Here is a 13,026-nt window from a genome sequence, read left to right on the forward strand (position 1 = left end):
AGATATGTGCCCCCTCACAGTAGCCATGGCCAGATATGTGCCCCCTCACAGTAGCCACGGCCAGATATGTGCCCCCTCACAGTAGCCATGGCCAGATATGTGCCCCCTCACAGTAGTTATGGCCAGATATGTGCCCCCTCACAGTAGTTATGGCCAGATATGTGCCGACACAGTGGTTACGCCAGATGCTTAGTCCTCTTCTCCCAAAACCCGCTTCTCCACCATTACCCTAAGTTCACACCTGAGCGTTTTACAGCGCGTTCCTACGCGCTGAAAAACGCTTAACAAGGAGAAACCAATGCTTCCCTATGGGAATGGTTCTTACCTGGGCGTTTTACAGCGCGTACGATCGCACTGTAAACCGCCCGACGCTCAAACAAGTTCTTGAGCTTTTTTGGGGCGTTTTGTCGCGCGTTCCCGTACATAGACATTCGGGAACGCGCGACAATGTGTGTTCGCTTGTCTCTGTATGCGCGTTTGTAAACGCCCGTACAATCGCGCATACAGAGCGCTCCTTTCAGAACGCTCAGGTCTGAACACAGGGTTACAGAAGAAAAACTCTCCACTCTACTCTCCAGATCACATCTCACCACCTGTGCACTTGACCCGATCCCATCCCACCTCATCGCTAACCTCACCACAGTGTTTATCCCAGCCCTAACTCATCTCTTCAACCTATCACTAACCTCCAGCACCTTCCCCTCTGGTTTTAAACATGCTACCATTACACCCATCCTCAAAAAGCCTTCACTTGACCCATCTTCTTTGTCCAGTTATCGCCCCATATCACTACTTCCATATGCCTCAAAGCTACTTGAACAACATAAATATATTGAATTGGACTGGCACTCTGTATGTGTGGTAATATGGAATAAATATAATAAATGGTATAATATAAGTGATCACAATTTAATTCATAAACATAATATAATGCAATAAAATACACAAGGTAATAAAAAATAATAAAAGCAGATATACGCTAAAAATTAATAGATGGCAGCACTGGTATATGTTGATACCTTTGTTAATTCATATAATGTAGTTAGTATCCTATAATGAGCAAAAAGGTTGGATGAAGTAGGTGTCCTTTCAATCACATTAGAAAGTCCAAAACAATCCCATGCAGATGTAAAGTCCAATAATTGTATGGCTTGTGCAAAGGATTCAGCACCTATGTATTGACTCCTAAATAGCGGTATATAGCAGTCGCTGAAATATGATACTCGAGGTAAGAGAGTTATATCAGATCTTACCTTGAGCCGACTGAAGTGGACACAAACAGTCACTCACGTGTATGCTGCAGATAATCCCACGTTTAAGGCCGGAGCAATGTGGTCTATGGCGTGCTGTGGTGGACGCTAGAATGGTGCGGTCTGTAGCGTGTTGCTGGCTTGGCCGTCTGTATCACAGTGTGTACTGCGTCCCACGTGGTTCGTGACGTACCTCCAGTCCGGGATTTCAGCAGAGTATCGTGTGACCTGGTATACGGCAGTCAGAGTACCGAAGACTATGTTCGGCGAGATCTGGATATAGTTGTTCACTGGAGCGCTCCAGTAGTTGCAAAGAAATATTCTCAGATTATGATTCCATCTGAGTAATAAAAAAGGCCTTGATTCTGATGGGAGTATATCAGCTGGTTACGCCAGACGCGTTTCGGGGACCTCTTCCCCTTCCTCAGTGGCAGCTGATCTCCCAAAGTTTGGAATGAGTTTATATAGACTGCATAGAGAGACATAAAAGGTGGTTTGGATTCTCAATTCCAGTTTTTTGTTCTTTGTTCCATTTATCATAGGTACTTGCAAAAAGCGGTTTGGATTTTTTATTTCAATATTCCATTTATCATAGGTGCTGTTCTGTGCAATATTGATGCGGTAATATAAAATGTTATTTGGTTAAAACTTAATTAAATATGTGTTAATAAAATACATTAGATGAATATAATAAAATAAATAAATGCTACAATATTAGTTTAAAAATAAATAAATCAATGAACAGACGAATACTAAACAGTTCATTCGATCATTATGCATATTAAAATAAAAATAAAAAACATATATTAGTGATACATATTGCTTGATGTCATTGAATAATAGCAGGACTCTTCGGACGTATAAGAAGAAATATACTGTTTGGACATATTAAGGACTATATTTTTCGGACATGTTAAAAAGAATTTAAAAAGAATTTAATAGAAGAAGGGGGGATGTGTGTCCGACTCGGAGGGAGAGACTCAGTGCTGATAAACAGCCTGACATGAGGCTCACCATCAGAAACGGACACACAACCCGTATCTATAAAAAGCCAAAAATTTCTAGGTCGGCGTTCAGACCCATTGGAATCAGACTCCCAAAGTCAAATATCAGACGTGATTCGGCCCTAGACATTCTATCTATATGTTTTCCTCCCCGCCAGTGTGTGTCAATCTTTTGTAGTGCCATAAAAAACATACCTGTTGGGTCCTTGTTATGGACATCTTTAAAATGTTTGGATAGTGAATGTTTTATATATCCGTTTCTGATATTACGCAGATGTTCACTTATCCTAGTTTTTAGGCATCGTTTTGTCCTACCAATGTATTGTTTTCTACACGGACATTGGATAAGATAGATTACGCTGGAGGAATTACAAGTGAGAAAGCTTTTTACCGTTAGGGAGAAGGTATTTTGTGATGAAATTATGTCAGTGGTTTTTCTTGCAAATTTAGTAGTTTTGCATCCTTGGCATTTTCCACATCTGTAGAATCCTTTAAGGCTCATCCAATTTCCAGTTAAAGTGGTTTTCTTTGGATTATATTTAACAGAAGGTGCAATTTTTAAACCTAAATTTTGTGCTCGAGTGTATGTAATTTTTGGTTTTGATGGTAAGAATGAACCAATTATTTTATCCTGTGTCAGTAAGTGCCAATATTTACTAATAATGCGATCAATTTTTTTGTATTGAGTAGAAAAAGGTAATATAATCCTAAAGTCCGTTTTATTATCTATACTTTTATTTGTTATACAGTTATCTGGATTCTTGGGGTCTTTTTTAAAAAAGGTTTCTCTTGGTGTTTCGTTTACCCTCTGTAATGCTGTTTCTAAGCCAGCAACACGCTACAGACCGCACCATTCTAGCGTCCACCACAGCACGCCATAGACCACATTGCTCCGGCCTTAAACGTGGGATTATCTGCAGCATACACGTGAGTGACTGTTTGTGTCCACTTCAGTCGGCTCAAGGTAAGATCTGATATAACTCTCTTACCTCGAGTATCATATTTCAGCGACTGCTATATACCGCTATTTAGGAGTCAATACATAGGTGCTGAATCCTTTGCACAAGCCATACAATTATTGGACTTTACATCTGCATGGGATTGTTTTGGACTTTCTAATGTGATTGAAAGGACACCTACTTCATCCAACCTTTTTGCTCATTATAGGATACTAACTACATTATATGAATTAACAAAGGTATCAACATATACCAGTGCTGCCATCTATTAATTTTTAGCGTATATCTGCTTTTATTATTTTTTATTACCTTGTGTATTTTATTGCATTATATTATGTTTATGAATTAAATTGTGATCACTTATATTATACCATTTATTATATTTATTCCATATTACCACACATACAGAGTGCCAGTCCAATTCAATATATTTATTTTCTTAATCCTATCTGTAAGGGTGATACAGTTTTTCTGGCCTAGAGCACCTGGTCCTGTTTTACATAAGAGTGAGCTATTCCTTCAAACACTTTCTTTCAAGCCTACTTGAACAACATGTCCATTCATCTCTCCTCCTGCTCCCTCTTGGACCGGCTACAATTTGGCTTCCTACTCCACCACTCAACTGAGACTGCCCTCACCAAAGTCACCAATGACCTACTAAGAGCCAAAACCAAAAAACATTACTCTGTCCTCCTTCTCCTTGACCTGTCCTCTGCCTTCGACACTGTCGACCACTCCCTTCTGTTACAAGCTCTCTCATCTCTTGGCATCACTGACCTGGCCCTCTCCTGGATCACATCATACCTCAGGCTACTTTCACACTTGCGTTCAGAACGGATCCGTCTCAGACGGATCCGCTCATATAATGCAGACGGTGGCTACGTTCAGTATGGATCCGTCTGCATTATATTGTTAAAATATTTCTAAGTGTGAAAATAGCCTCAGACGGATCCGTCCAGACTTTCAATGTAAAGTCAATGGGGGACGGATCCGTTTGAAGATTGAGCCATAGTGTGTCATCTTCAAACGGATCCGTCCCCATTGACTTACATTGTAAGGGTCCATTCACACGTCCGCAAAATGGATCCGCATCCGTTCCGCAATTTTGCGGAACGTGTGCAGACCCATTCATTTTCAATGGGGCCGGAATGTGCTGTCCGCATCTACATTTGCGGATCCGCACTTCCGCATCCGTGCTTCCGTTTCCGCAAAAAAATAGAACATGTCCTATTCTTGTCCGCAATTGCGGACAAGAACAGGCATATTCTATTAGTGCCGGCAATGTGCGGTCCGCAAAATGCGGAACGCACATTGCCGCTTTCGTGTTTTGCGGATCCGTGGCTCCGTGTATCCGCAAAACACATTGCGGACGTGTAAATGGAGCCTAAGTCTGGACGGATCCGCACGCCTCCGCACGGCCAGGCGGACACCCGAACACTGCAAGCAGCGTTCAAGTGTCCGCCTGCTGAGCGGAGCGGAGGCTGAACGCCGCCAGACTGATGCATTCTGAGCAGATCCGCGTCCACTCAGAATGCATTAGTGCTGGACGGAAGCGTTCGGGGCTGCTTGTGAGCCCCTTCAAACGGAGCTCACAAGCGGACAACCGAATGCTAGTGTGAAAATAGCCTCACAGACCAGACATTTAGCATCTCCCGCTCTCACACCACCTCCTCGTCTCATTCCCTCTCTGTTGGTGTCCATCAAGGCTCTGCCCTGCTCTTCTCTATCTACACTTTCGCACTTCCGGGTCCGCAATTCTGATCCTGAAAAAAATAGCACATGTCCTATTCTTGTCCGCAATAGCGGACAAGAATAGGCATATTCTCTTAGTGCCGGCAATGTGCCGACGCACATTGCCGCTGTCTGTGTTTTGCGGACCCGCAAAACACACACGGATGTGGGAATGGACCCTTATGCTGACGACACACAGATCTACCTCTCTGGTCCAGACATCACCACCTTACTATCCAGAATCCCACAATGCCTATCTTCCATATCCTCCTTCTCCCTCACTTTCTAAAACTTAACATGGATAAAACAGAATTTATCATCTTTCCTCCATCTTGCTCAACCCCCCCAACAGACTTATCTATCACGATCAATGGCTGCAGACTCTCCCCGGTCAACCAAGTCCGCTGCCTTGCAGTGACCTTGGATTCTGCCCTCTCCTTCCAACCACAAATCCCAAGCCCTTTCCACCACCTGCCGCCTCCGCGCTTTCCTCAACTTTGAGTCTGCTAAAATGCCTGTACACACCCTCATCATCTCCCGCCTAGACTACTGCAACATCCTCCTCTGTGGCCTTCCATCTAGCACTCTCGCACCCCTCCAATCTATCCTCAACTCTGCTGCCCGACTTATCCACCTCTCACCCTGTTACTCCTCTGCCTCTCACAATCCCTTCACTGGCTCCCCATTGCCCAGCAAATTCAGTTCAAAATACTAACAGATACATACAAGGCCGTCCACAGCCTGTCCCCTCCATACATCTCTTCATCTCCACACGCACTCTCTGATCCTCACAAGGCCTCCTTCTCTCCTCTCCTATTATCACCTCTTCCCACAATCGACTCCAAGATTTCTCCTGTGCATCCTCCATACTCTGGAACTCGCTACCCCAACACATCAGACTCTCCCCTACAGTGGAATCCTTCAAAAGAAACCTCAAAACCCACCTCTTCAGACAAGCCTCCAACCAGTGACCCTGCTGCCTCTATACCCCCATGACCAGCTTCACCCGCACCTCCCATACCATGTAGATCAGGGATGCTCAACCTGCGGCCCTCCAGCTGTTGTAAAACTACAACTCTCACGATGCCCTTCTGTAGGATGATAGTTGTAGGCTGTCAGGGAATGATGGGAGTTGTAGTTTCGCAACAGCTGGAGGGCCTCAGGTTGAGCATGCCTGATGTAGATTGTAAGCCTCACGGGCAGGGCCCTCTCTCCTTCTGTACCAGTTTGTAACTTGTCTTGTTTATGCTTGGTGCAATTGTCTGTATTATGCATGTGCACCGCTTATATGTACAGCGCTATGGAAGGAATGGCGCTTTAATAAATAAATAATAATAATGTGTCCCCTCACAGTAGCGATGCCCAGATATGTGTCCCCTCACAGTAGCGATGCCCAGATATGTGCCCCCTCACAGTAGCGATGCCCAGATATGTACCCCTCACAGTAGCGATGCCCAGATATGCGCCCCTCACAGTAGCCATGGCCAGATATGCGCCCCTCACAGTAGCGATGCCCAGATATGCGCCCCTCACAGTAGCGATGCCCAGATATGCGCCCCTCACAGTAGCCATGGCCAGATATGCGCCCCTCACAGTAGCGATGCCCAGATATGCGCCCCTCACAGTAGCGATGCCCAGATATGCGCCCCTCACAGATACTCACCTGGTTCCTCTGATGCTCATAGCTCAGACGTCGGCGCTCCCCAGCAGTGGCAGCGCTGCTGGTCTGTGGAGGGGGCGCACAGAGGCAGATTCCCGGCTCCTCCTACACAGACCAGCAGTGTGATGTGTGACAGTACTCCCTGCTTCACCATTACAATGAACTGTCTCTGTGTCCATGAGGGCGGGACATAACTTAGCCGTTCCGGGACAGGAACCGGGACTGTTCCGCCGGATGCGGGCGGGTATATAATAAAACATCACTTTTCTCAGCAAAGCGGGCACATATGAACATGGGACCAACACAGATGCCTTCAGCTGCCAAGCGCACATGTAACAGGTCAGCCAGTGTCATAGATACAGAACTGCTGACAGCTGCCCTTTAACAGTGACTTGTAAGGATCTCTGCAGCCACTAGGAGGCGATGTGTAAGAGCCTCTTACTCCTTACTTACTAAGGTCAATAGGAGTCAGATAAAACTCATACACATCGCCACCTAGAGGCAACAACGGGTACTCTGGTGCCTTATTACATCTACTAAAAATCTTGTACAATTCTGCTACGGTGTAAGACGGAGTTCCCCTTTGTACCATCCCTGTTTGTTAGAAGAGTCCCCCATATTGGTATACTATACACATTATTTATACATATATTATAGTACGTTCATACATTGCCATTTCACTCATCCAGCACTGGAGGATATTTAGGCAGGTTCTTCTCCGTTTGCAGAGTTTGCTATTCAGACGGAGCCTGCTCGGGGGTCTGTTTGAGGAGAGTCACTATTTGCTTCCTATGGATTAAAGCCTGTATTAGACAGCAAGCGATTGTCGGGAGGGAGGCGTTCCAGAATTGCCCAAAGAACGAGCATTTGCGGCAGCATAACGATCGCTAACAAGCATTCATGCGAAGGCTCGTTGGCGATCATCTGCCGAAAAATCGTCAAGTCGTAATACAGGCTTTACTGTTTACAGTGAGGGTGACTACTGTATGCGGCCTACACAGAAGCGCCCGGACAAGTCATTTTGCCTCCGCATCCCTAACGGCCATCGCTAACACAATACTACAAAACCAATCAGCGTGTACGTTAAGTTTTAAAAAAGCCCAACAGATGAATGTTTAGGTTTGAAATGTTGTACTGTTCAAGTAGATGTCCTCCACATGTTAGTCAATGGGTAAAAATGGTATAAGAAGGTAAGAAGGAAGGCTGAGGAGACATTAAGGGTGAAAGGACTGATGTAACGACGTTCTGGGTCTTAGTAGGTTCATCATAAGGGCTATAAACCTTACTGTATCTGGGCCTGATAATCCAAATAAAGCTTCATCTGGAAAAGAACCGAGGATTGCCATCTTCATTATACTTATAACACCCAAGAACCAATGGCGGTCAGCCCCTGCATCTCAACTCAACTAGACATCTAAGTGGCCACCAACTTTAACAAAGAGCTGCTGACCACATTCAGCCATGGCCTGGTCATGGACAGACACATGCATCTTCTCCATGTAAAAGATTAAAAGTCCCTAAAGACACCAGCCAACCATAAGCCGATGATGGAAATGGGCACATAGTACATACAATGGTGGGAAGATGGACGAAGATTAGACAAGACTTGTGATCCGCAATCCTGACTTACCGCTGATGTGGGCAGGGCTCTGCTGCGTCTGGTCGTCCTGCTGGATCCTCAGCAGTAAGTCGGGGCCGCAGGCTGTGAAGGAACGACACATCAGACCCATCTCCTGGACATCTACTCATTCTGGAGACACATATGATCTTCCTACATTTTAGTGTCTAGGACATGGCTGATCATGGGTTACATGATGACTATGGGCCACCAGTTGATCCCTCGGCACTGCACTCCCGATCCTTGGTGGCATGCTGATCACCCCATATCCTAAAACTGACCCACTCCATCATCATCCTACCTGGGTGAGAGGTGGACTTGGCTCCCTTCTTCTGGCAGGAGACCAGGTGGGCCCCCCGCTCTTGTTTCAGCCCCATGATTCGGCTTGGATCTCTGGGAGAGGAGGCTGGAGACATAAGAGCGCAAAGTTTTCATGTACTTCTCATTCGATCATTGTTGGCATCTCTGCTGCACTACTGAGACGTTCTGACGATTACGTGCCCCCCCCTCCTTAACATTTTAATGTACAATGAACCCCTTTGTGCACATGGGTGTAACTGTACGTCCAAGGTGTGTGAGGAACGTATGGAGGCGGCTCACGGAGCTGTTTAAGACAGTTGACAACGACCAGCAGGCCGTCCGGGATCAGAGATAACTCTGATCCCAGCTGTTTAACCCCTCAGATGCTATGGCCAATTGCTACGGTGGCATGTGTCCTCCTATCGGCTGCTGTGGCAGTGGGGCCTGCTTAACCTCACGCAGGGTTAATAGAATGGCCGCAAAAATCACTACTCCCAGCAGTACAGAAGCATTGCTGCGAGAAGTAGACGCACTCAAACTATCACAGGTTCAAGTCACCTAAAGGGACATAAAAAAAAAAAAGTAAAAATAAGTGTTTTTTTTTTTTTTTTAAGAAAACGTCAGAACTGCCATTATTAGGTCACCTTGTCTCCTCCAAAAATTGGAATAAAAAAAAAAAGATCAAAAGTTGCACGTTCTCTAAGAGGATATTAATAAAAAACTACGGCAGTCGGAATATGGTGACAAAGCCATTTTTTTAAGAAAAGGTTTTTAATTTTTTAAAAGTTATAAAACATACTAAAAATGTTATAATTTTGGCACCACCGTAACCGTACCCACCCGCAGAATGATATATATAAATAATGTAATGTATATTTTACGGCTTACACAATGTCAAAAATAAAAAAAAATTTCATCCCACAGACAAATATTTTCCAGATTCGCAATACATTATATGGAAGATTAAATGGTGCCGTCAAAAAGTCCAACTGGTCCCACAAAAAACAAGTCCTTTAAAGTGTTATGGTCCTTGGAAAAGGAGGAGGAAAAAAACTAAAATGGAATTTCCAAAACATGCTGTGTTCTGAAGGGGTTAAAGGGGGCTGTCCAGGATTATACCATTGATGGCCATCGATTTCTGATCGACGAGGGTCCGACACCCGCTGACCAGCTGTTCGGGGGGAAGCTCCGCACCTACACCGCTGCGTCCATTGTGTGCAGCTCCCACAGGAGAGAATGGATGGAGCGGTGTAGTTCAGATGACCGCTGGGGGCCCCGCCATTCAGACATAAAGCCCTATCCTGAGGAGAAATCCTGGAAACCCTTTAAGGGTATTTTTAGATTTTCCTCTGGTAAGACCCCTTTAAGTAGGCAGTGGTGGCCCTAAGCCCGGCCGTGTCGGTGCTGCAGATCTGTGAGCGCTGCCGCGTCGCCAAGAAAACAAATATAAAAAATGCAAAGGGATAGATATTGCACATGCAACCCAAGGCCAGATGTGGCGCTATTACTGAAAAGGCATGCATGTTTTTCTAGTCGTGGACGCGGCTTCGCTCCTCACCTGCACCGCTGTTGGCTCGGTCCTTCTCACAGACGTCCATGTACAGGTCCTTCACCTTCTTAATGCAGAACAAGACATCGCGGTTCAGGATCTCAAAGCCTAAGACAGTGGTAGAGACAGGTCAGTAGGCGACTTCCCGCCAACATCAGCACTGACGGCTCGGCTCGCGCGTCTACAAAACACTGATCTTACCAAACCTCTAAAGAGGATTTAAAAACAGCTGCAAATGTCCAAAAGTAAAAAGAAACCGGCGGTCCTCGCGGCTGCAGCCAATCATCTGCCATAGTACAGGCATCAGACCAGTGAAGTACTGGGAGGACCGGCGGAGAAAGACATATTATTTCATATGCTTTAGAACATTTTGCAGCTTTTTTTTTTTTTAAGCAGTTGGATAACTTCTTTTAGGAGCACCTGTCAGAAGGATCAACCCTAATAAATGAGGCATAATGCCTGGTAGGAGGTTGCTTCTGCTGAGTAAACCCCATTTATTTTCCTCCACTTGAGAAAAATAACTTTTATCAATATGTAAATTAGAACTTCGGAGCGCCGGAGCGCCAGAGCTCCCTCCCCCGCATCTCGCCGGACCCTGTAATCTTGCTCCTGTGCTGCAGCTCCCCCGAAAGCACAGATGACTACTGCGCATGCGCCATTGATGTCATCCTCCAACTGGAAGAGGTGACGCACGACTTTGTTTGGGTGGAGGATGACATCATCAGTGCATGTGCTGTAGTCATCTGCGCCGATAGTGTACACTACAGCGCAGGCGTCTGATCACAGGGGCTGGTGAGATGCCTGGCTCTTGTCAGGGCTCATGCGCACGAGCGTGTGTGCCCTGTGGCCATAGTGGGGGCCTATACACACCTGAGTGGGACCGAAATATACGGAGCGGAAGCCCACCGAAGCAGTACGGAGTGGTTCATTGGGATTTTGGTCCCAACAAATAGAACTGTCTGTCCAGTGCGGACAGAATATTGTGGATCGCAGACCCATTCAACTGAATGGGTCCGCATCCACAAACAGCGGGCACACTGCCGGCGCCCGTGCATTGCGGACCGCAGTACATGAGCCCTCAATCAATGGAACGAGAGGAGAGGCTCTCTGTGTCCTTCTACAGGTACGGACGATCTGGCCCACTGTCAGATCCTCTGCGGGGTGAGGGCTACTCTTGCACGCAGCAATCTCCTCCACTATAGTGACAGATACGGCGATCACTTGTCCCCATAGAGAATCAGTGTCCAGCGCAGCAGGTCACTGTCTATACACCAACGTCTGCTGCGCAGGAATGATGACTTTCAGCGCCAGCAGAATGAGACGATCACTAGATCACTAGTCAGACATAGAAGAGGATTCTTTACGGTAAGAGCAGTGAGACTATGGAACTCTCTGCCTGAGGAGGTGGTGATGGTGAGTACAATAAAGCAATTCAAGAGGGGCCTGGATGTATTTCTGGAGCGTAATAATATTACAGGCTATAGCTACTAGAGAGGGGTCGGGGATCCGGGGATTTATTCTGATTGCCTGATTGGAGTCGGGAAATAATTTTTTATTCCCCTAAAGTGTTGAAAATTGGCTTCTACCTCACAGTTTTTTTTTGCCTTCCTCTGGATCAACTTGCAGGATGACAGGCCGAACTGGATGGACAAATGTCTTATTTCGGCCTTATGTACTATGTTACTGTGTATGTTACTAGATGAACGAGCGGGTGGATTATCGGAAACAATGGTTTACACAAACGCTCTTCTCCGGTGATCTGACAGACCTTCTGTCTGTGTAACCTAATATGTAAATGAGGTACTTGGTGCTCCGAAAACCTAATTTACATATTAAGAAAAAGTTACTTTTTTCCTCCGGAATGGCACAAGGAACAGACATGAGGTATCGTCTTACTCTGCAGTATCAACCCCACCAGGCACAGTGTGTGATCTTATAGGGCAGATCCTGCTTTTTAACCTCCTTAACTTTCTTTGATTAAATTCCTCACCACTTTCAGGGTGTCTGCTTGCTGTCACTGAATGAGAACACTCCTGATGACACATGCAGAGTTCTAATGCTTCTCAAAGCTGAGGGCTTGTTACAGTTGTATCCAGTCTAGAAAACCCTCTGTCCGCTAAACAGCCCGGACCTCAGACTGATACACTGTAACAAACCATCAGGACAGGAGAGATCTGATCGCCGGGGGTGCCGACAGTCGGACCTCCACCCGTCAGACAGGCCAGGAGACGTGAAGCGTTGTATGGTGCCCCCCGGGCTCTCACCCATGGCCTCCAGTGCAGAGTGGATCTCCAGCATCACCTTCTTATACAGGTCCTTCTGCCAGTCCTCCAGCCCCACCCACTCCTCGGCGGAGAAGCAGGCCGCCACGTCATGGAACGTCACAGACATCTGCAGAGGAAGAGCGGAACGAAATGGGCTTTTAGTCTCTACACAAAAGACAGTGGCATACAGTTCTCCCACCCATGGCCATGCTACACTAGATTGACAGGGCCAAGCAGTAGGAGATCAACGCTGCCTGGACCTGTCAATCTAGTGTAGCATGGCCAGAGGTGGGAGAACGGAGTCTCTCGGAGCAGGAACAACCCCCCCCGCTCCTAGAGGCTAATTTGCATATTATAAAAGTTATATTTCTGGTGTAACGGCGGCATAGATAAAAGTAGGAAAAGACTAGTTCGGTTCAGCTGACAGCACATCGCTAATGTTAGCCAGTTTGATAGGGTTAATTCTTTAAAAAATATGTATAATCCCACAATTCTCACACTGGCCACTAGGTGTAATAATAGGTGATGATGAGGGATGAGCCGAATACATTCTAATACTGTACGGAGCGCTCGCTCCGTACAGTATTGTAACCAAGTTTTATGCGAATAAACTTCTGATTTTTCATCTGAAGCCGATTCGCCCGTCCTTAGTCATGATTTCCTGCTCTGAACAGCTACATTTTCAGTATCC

At 46.0% G+C, this 13,026-nt stretch overlaps 1 protein-coding gene across 5 annotated transcripts in view; it reads right to left on the bottom strand.

Moving 5' to 3' along the window:
- The window catches only part of LOC122933831 (zinc finger protein 595-like), a 58,558-nt gene that overhangs the window by 34,922 nt on the left and 10,610 nt on the right, over positions 1-13,026 (bottom strand). For all 5 annotated transcript variants that reach the window (XM_044288894.1, XM_044288895.1, XM_044288891.1 and 2 more), the window contains exons 3-6: positions 12,336-12,462; positions 10,081-10,179; positions 8,524-8,628; positions 8,235-8,306 (exon numbers count right to left, since the gene is read on the bottom strand). In XM_044288894.1, coding sequence (XP_044144829.1) covers positions 8,235-8,306; positions 8,524-8,628; positions 10,081-10,179; positions 12,336-12,462 — 403 coding nt within the window. The remainder of the gene's footprint in view (positions 1-8,234; positions 8,307-8,523; positions 8,629-10,080; positions 10,180-12,335; positions 12,463-13,026) is intronic.

The sequence above is a fragment of the Bufo gargarizans genome, chromosome 4, assembly GCF_014858855.1.
Source record: "Bufo gargarizans isolate SCDJY-AF-19 chromosome 4, ASM1485885v1, whole genome shotgun sequence".
In the NCBI taxonomy this organism is placed as follows: domain Eukaryota; kingdom Metazoa; phylum Chordata; class Amphibia; order Anura; family Bufonidae; genus Bufo; species Bufo gargarizans.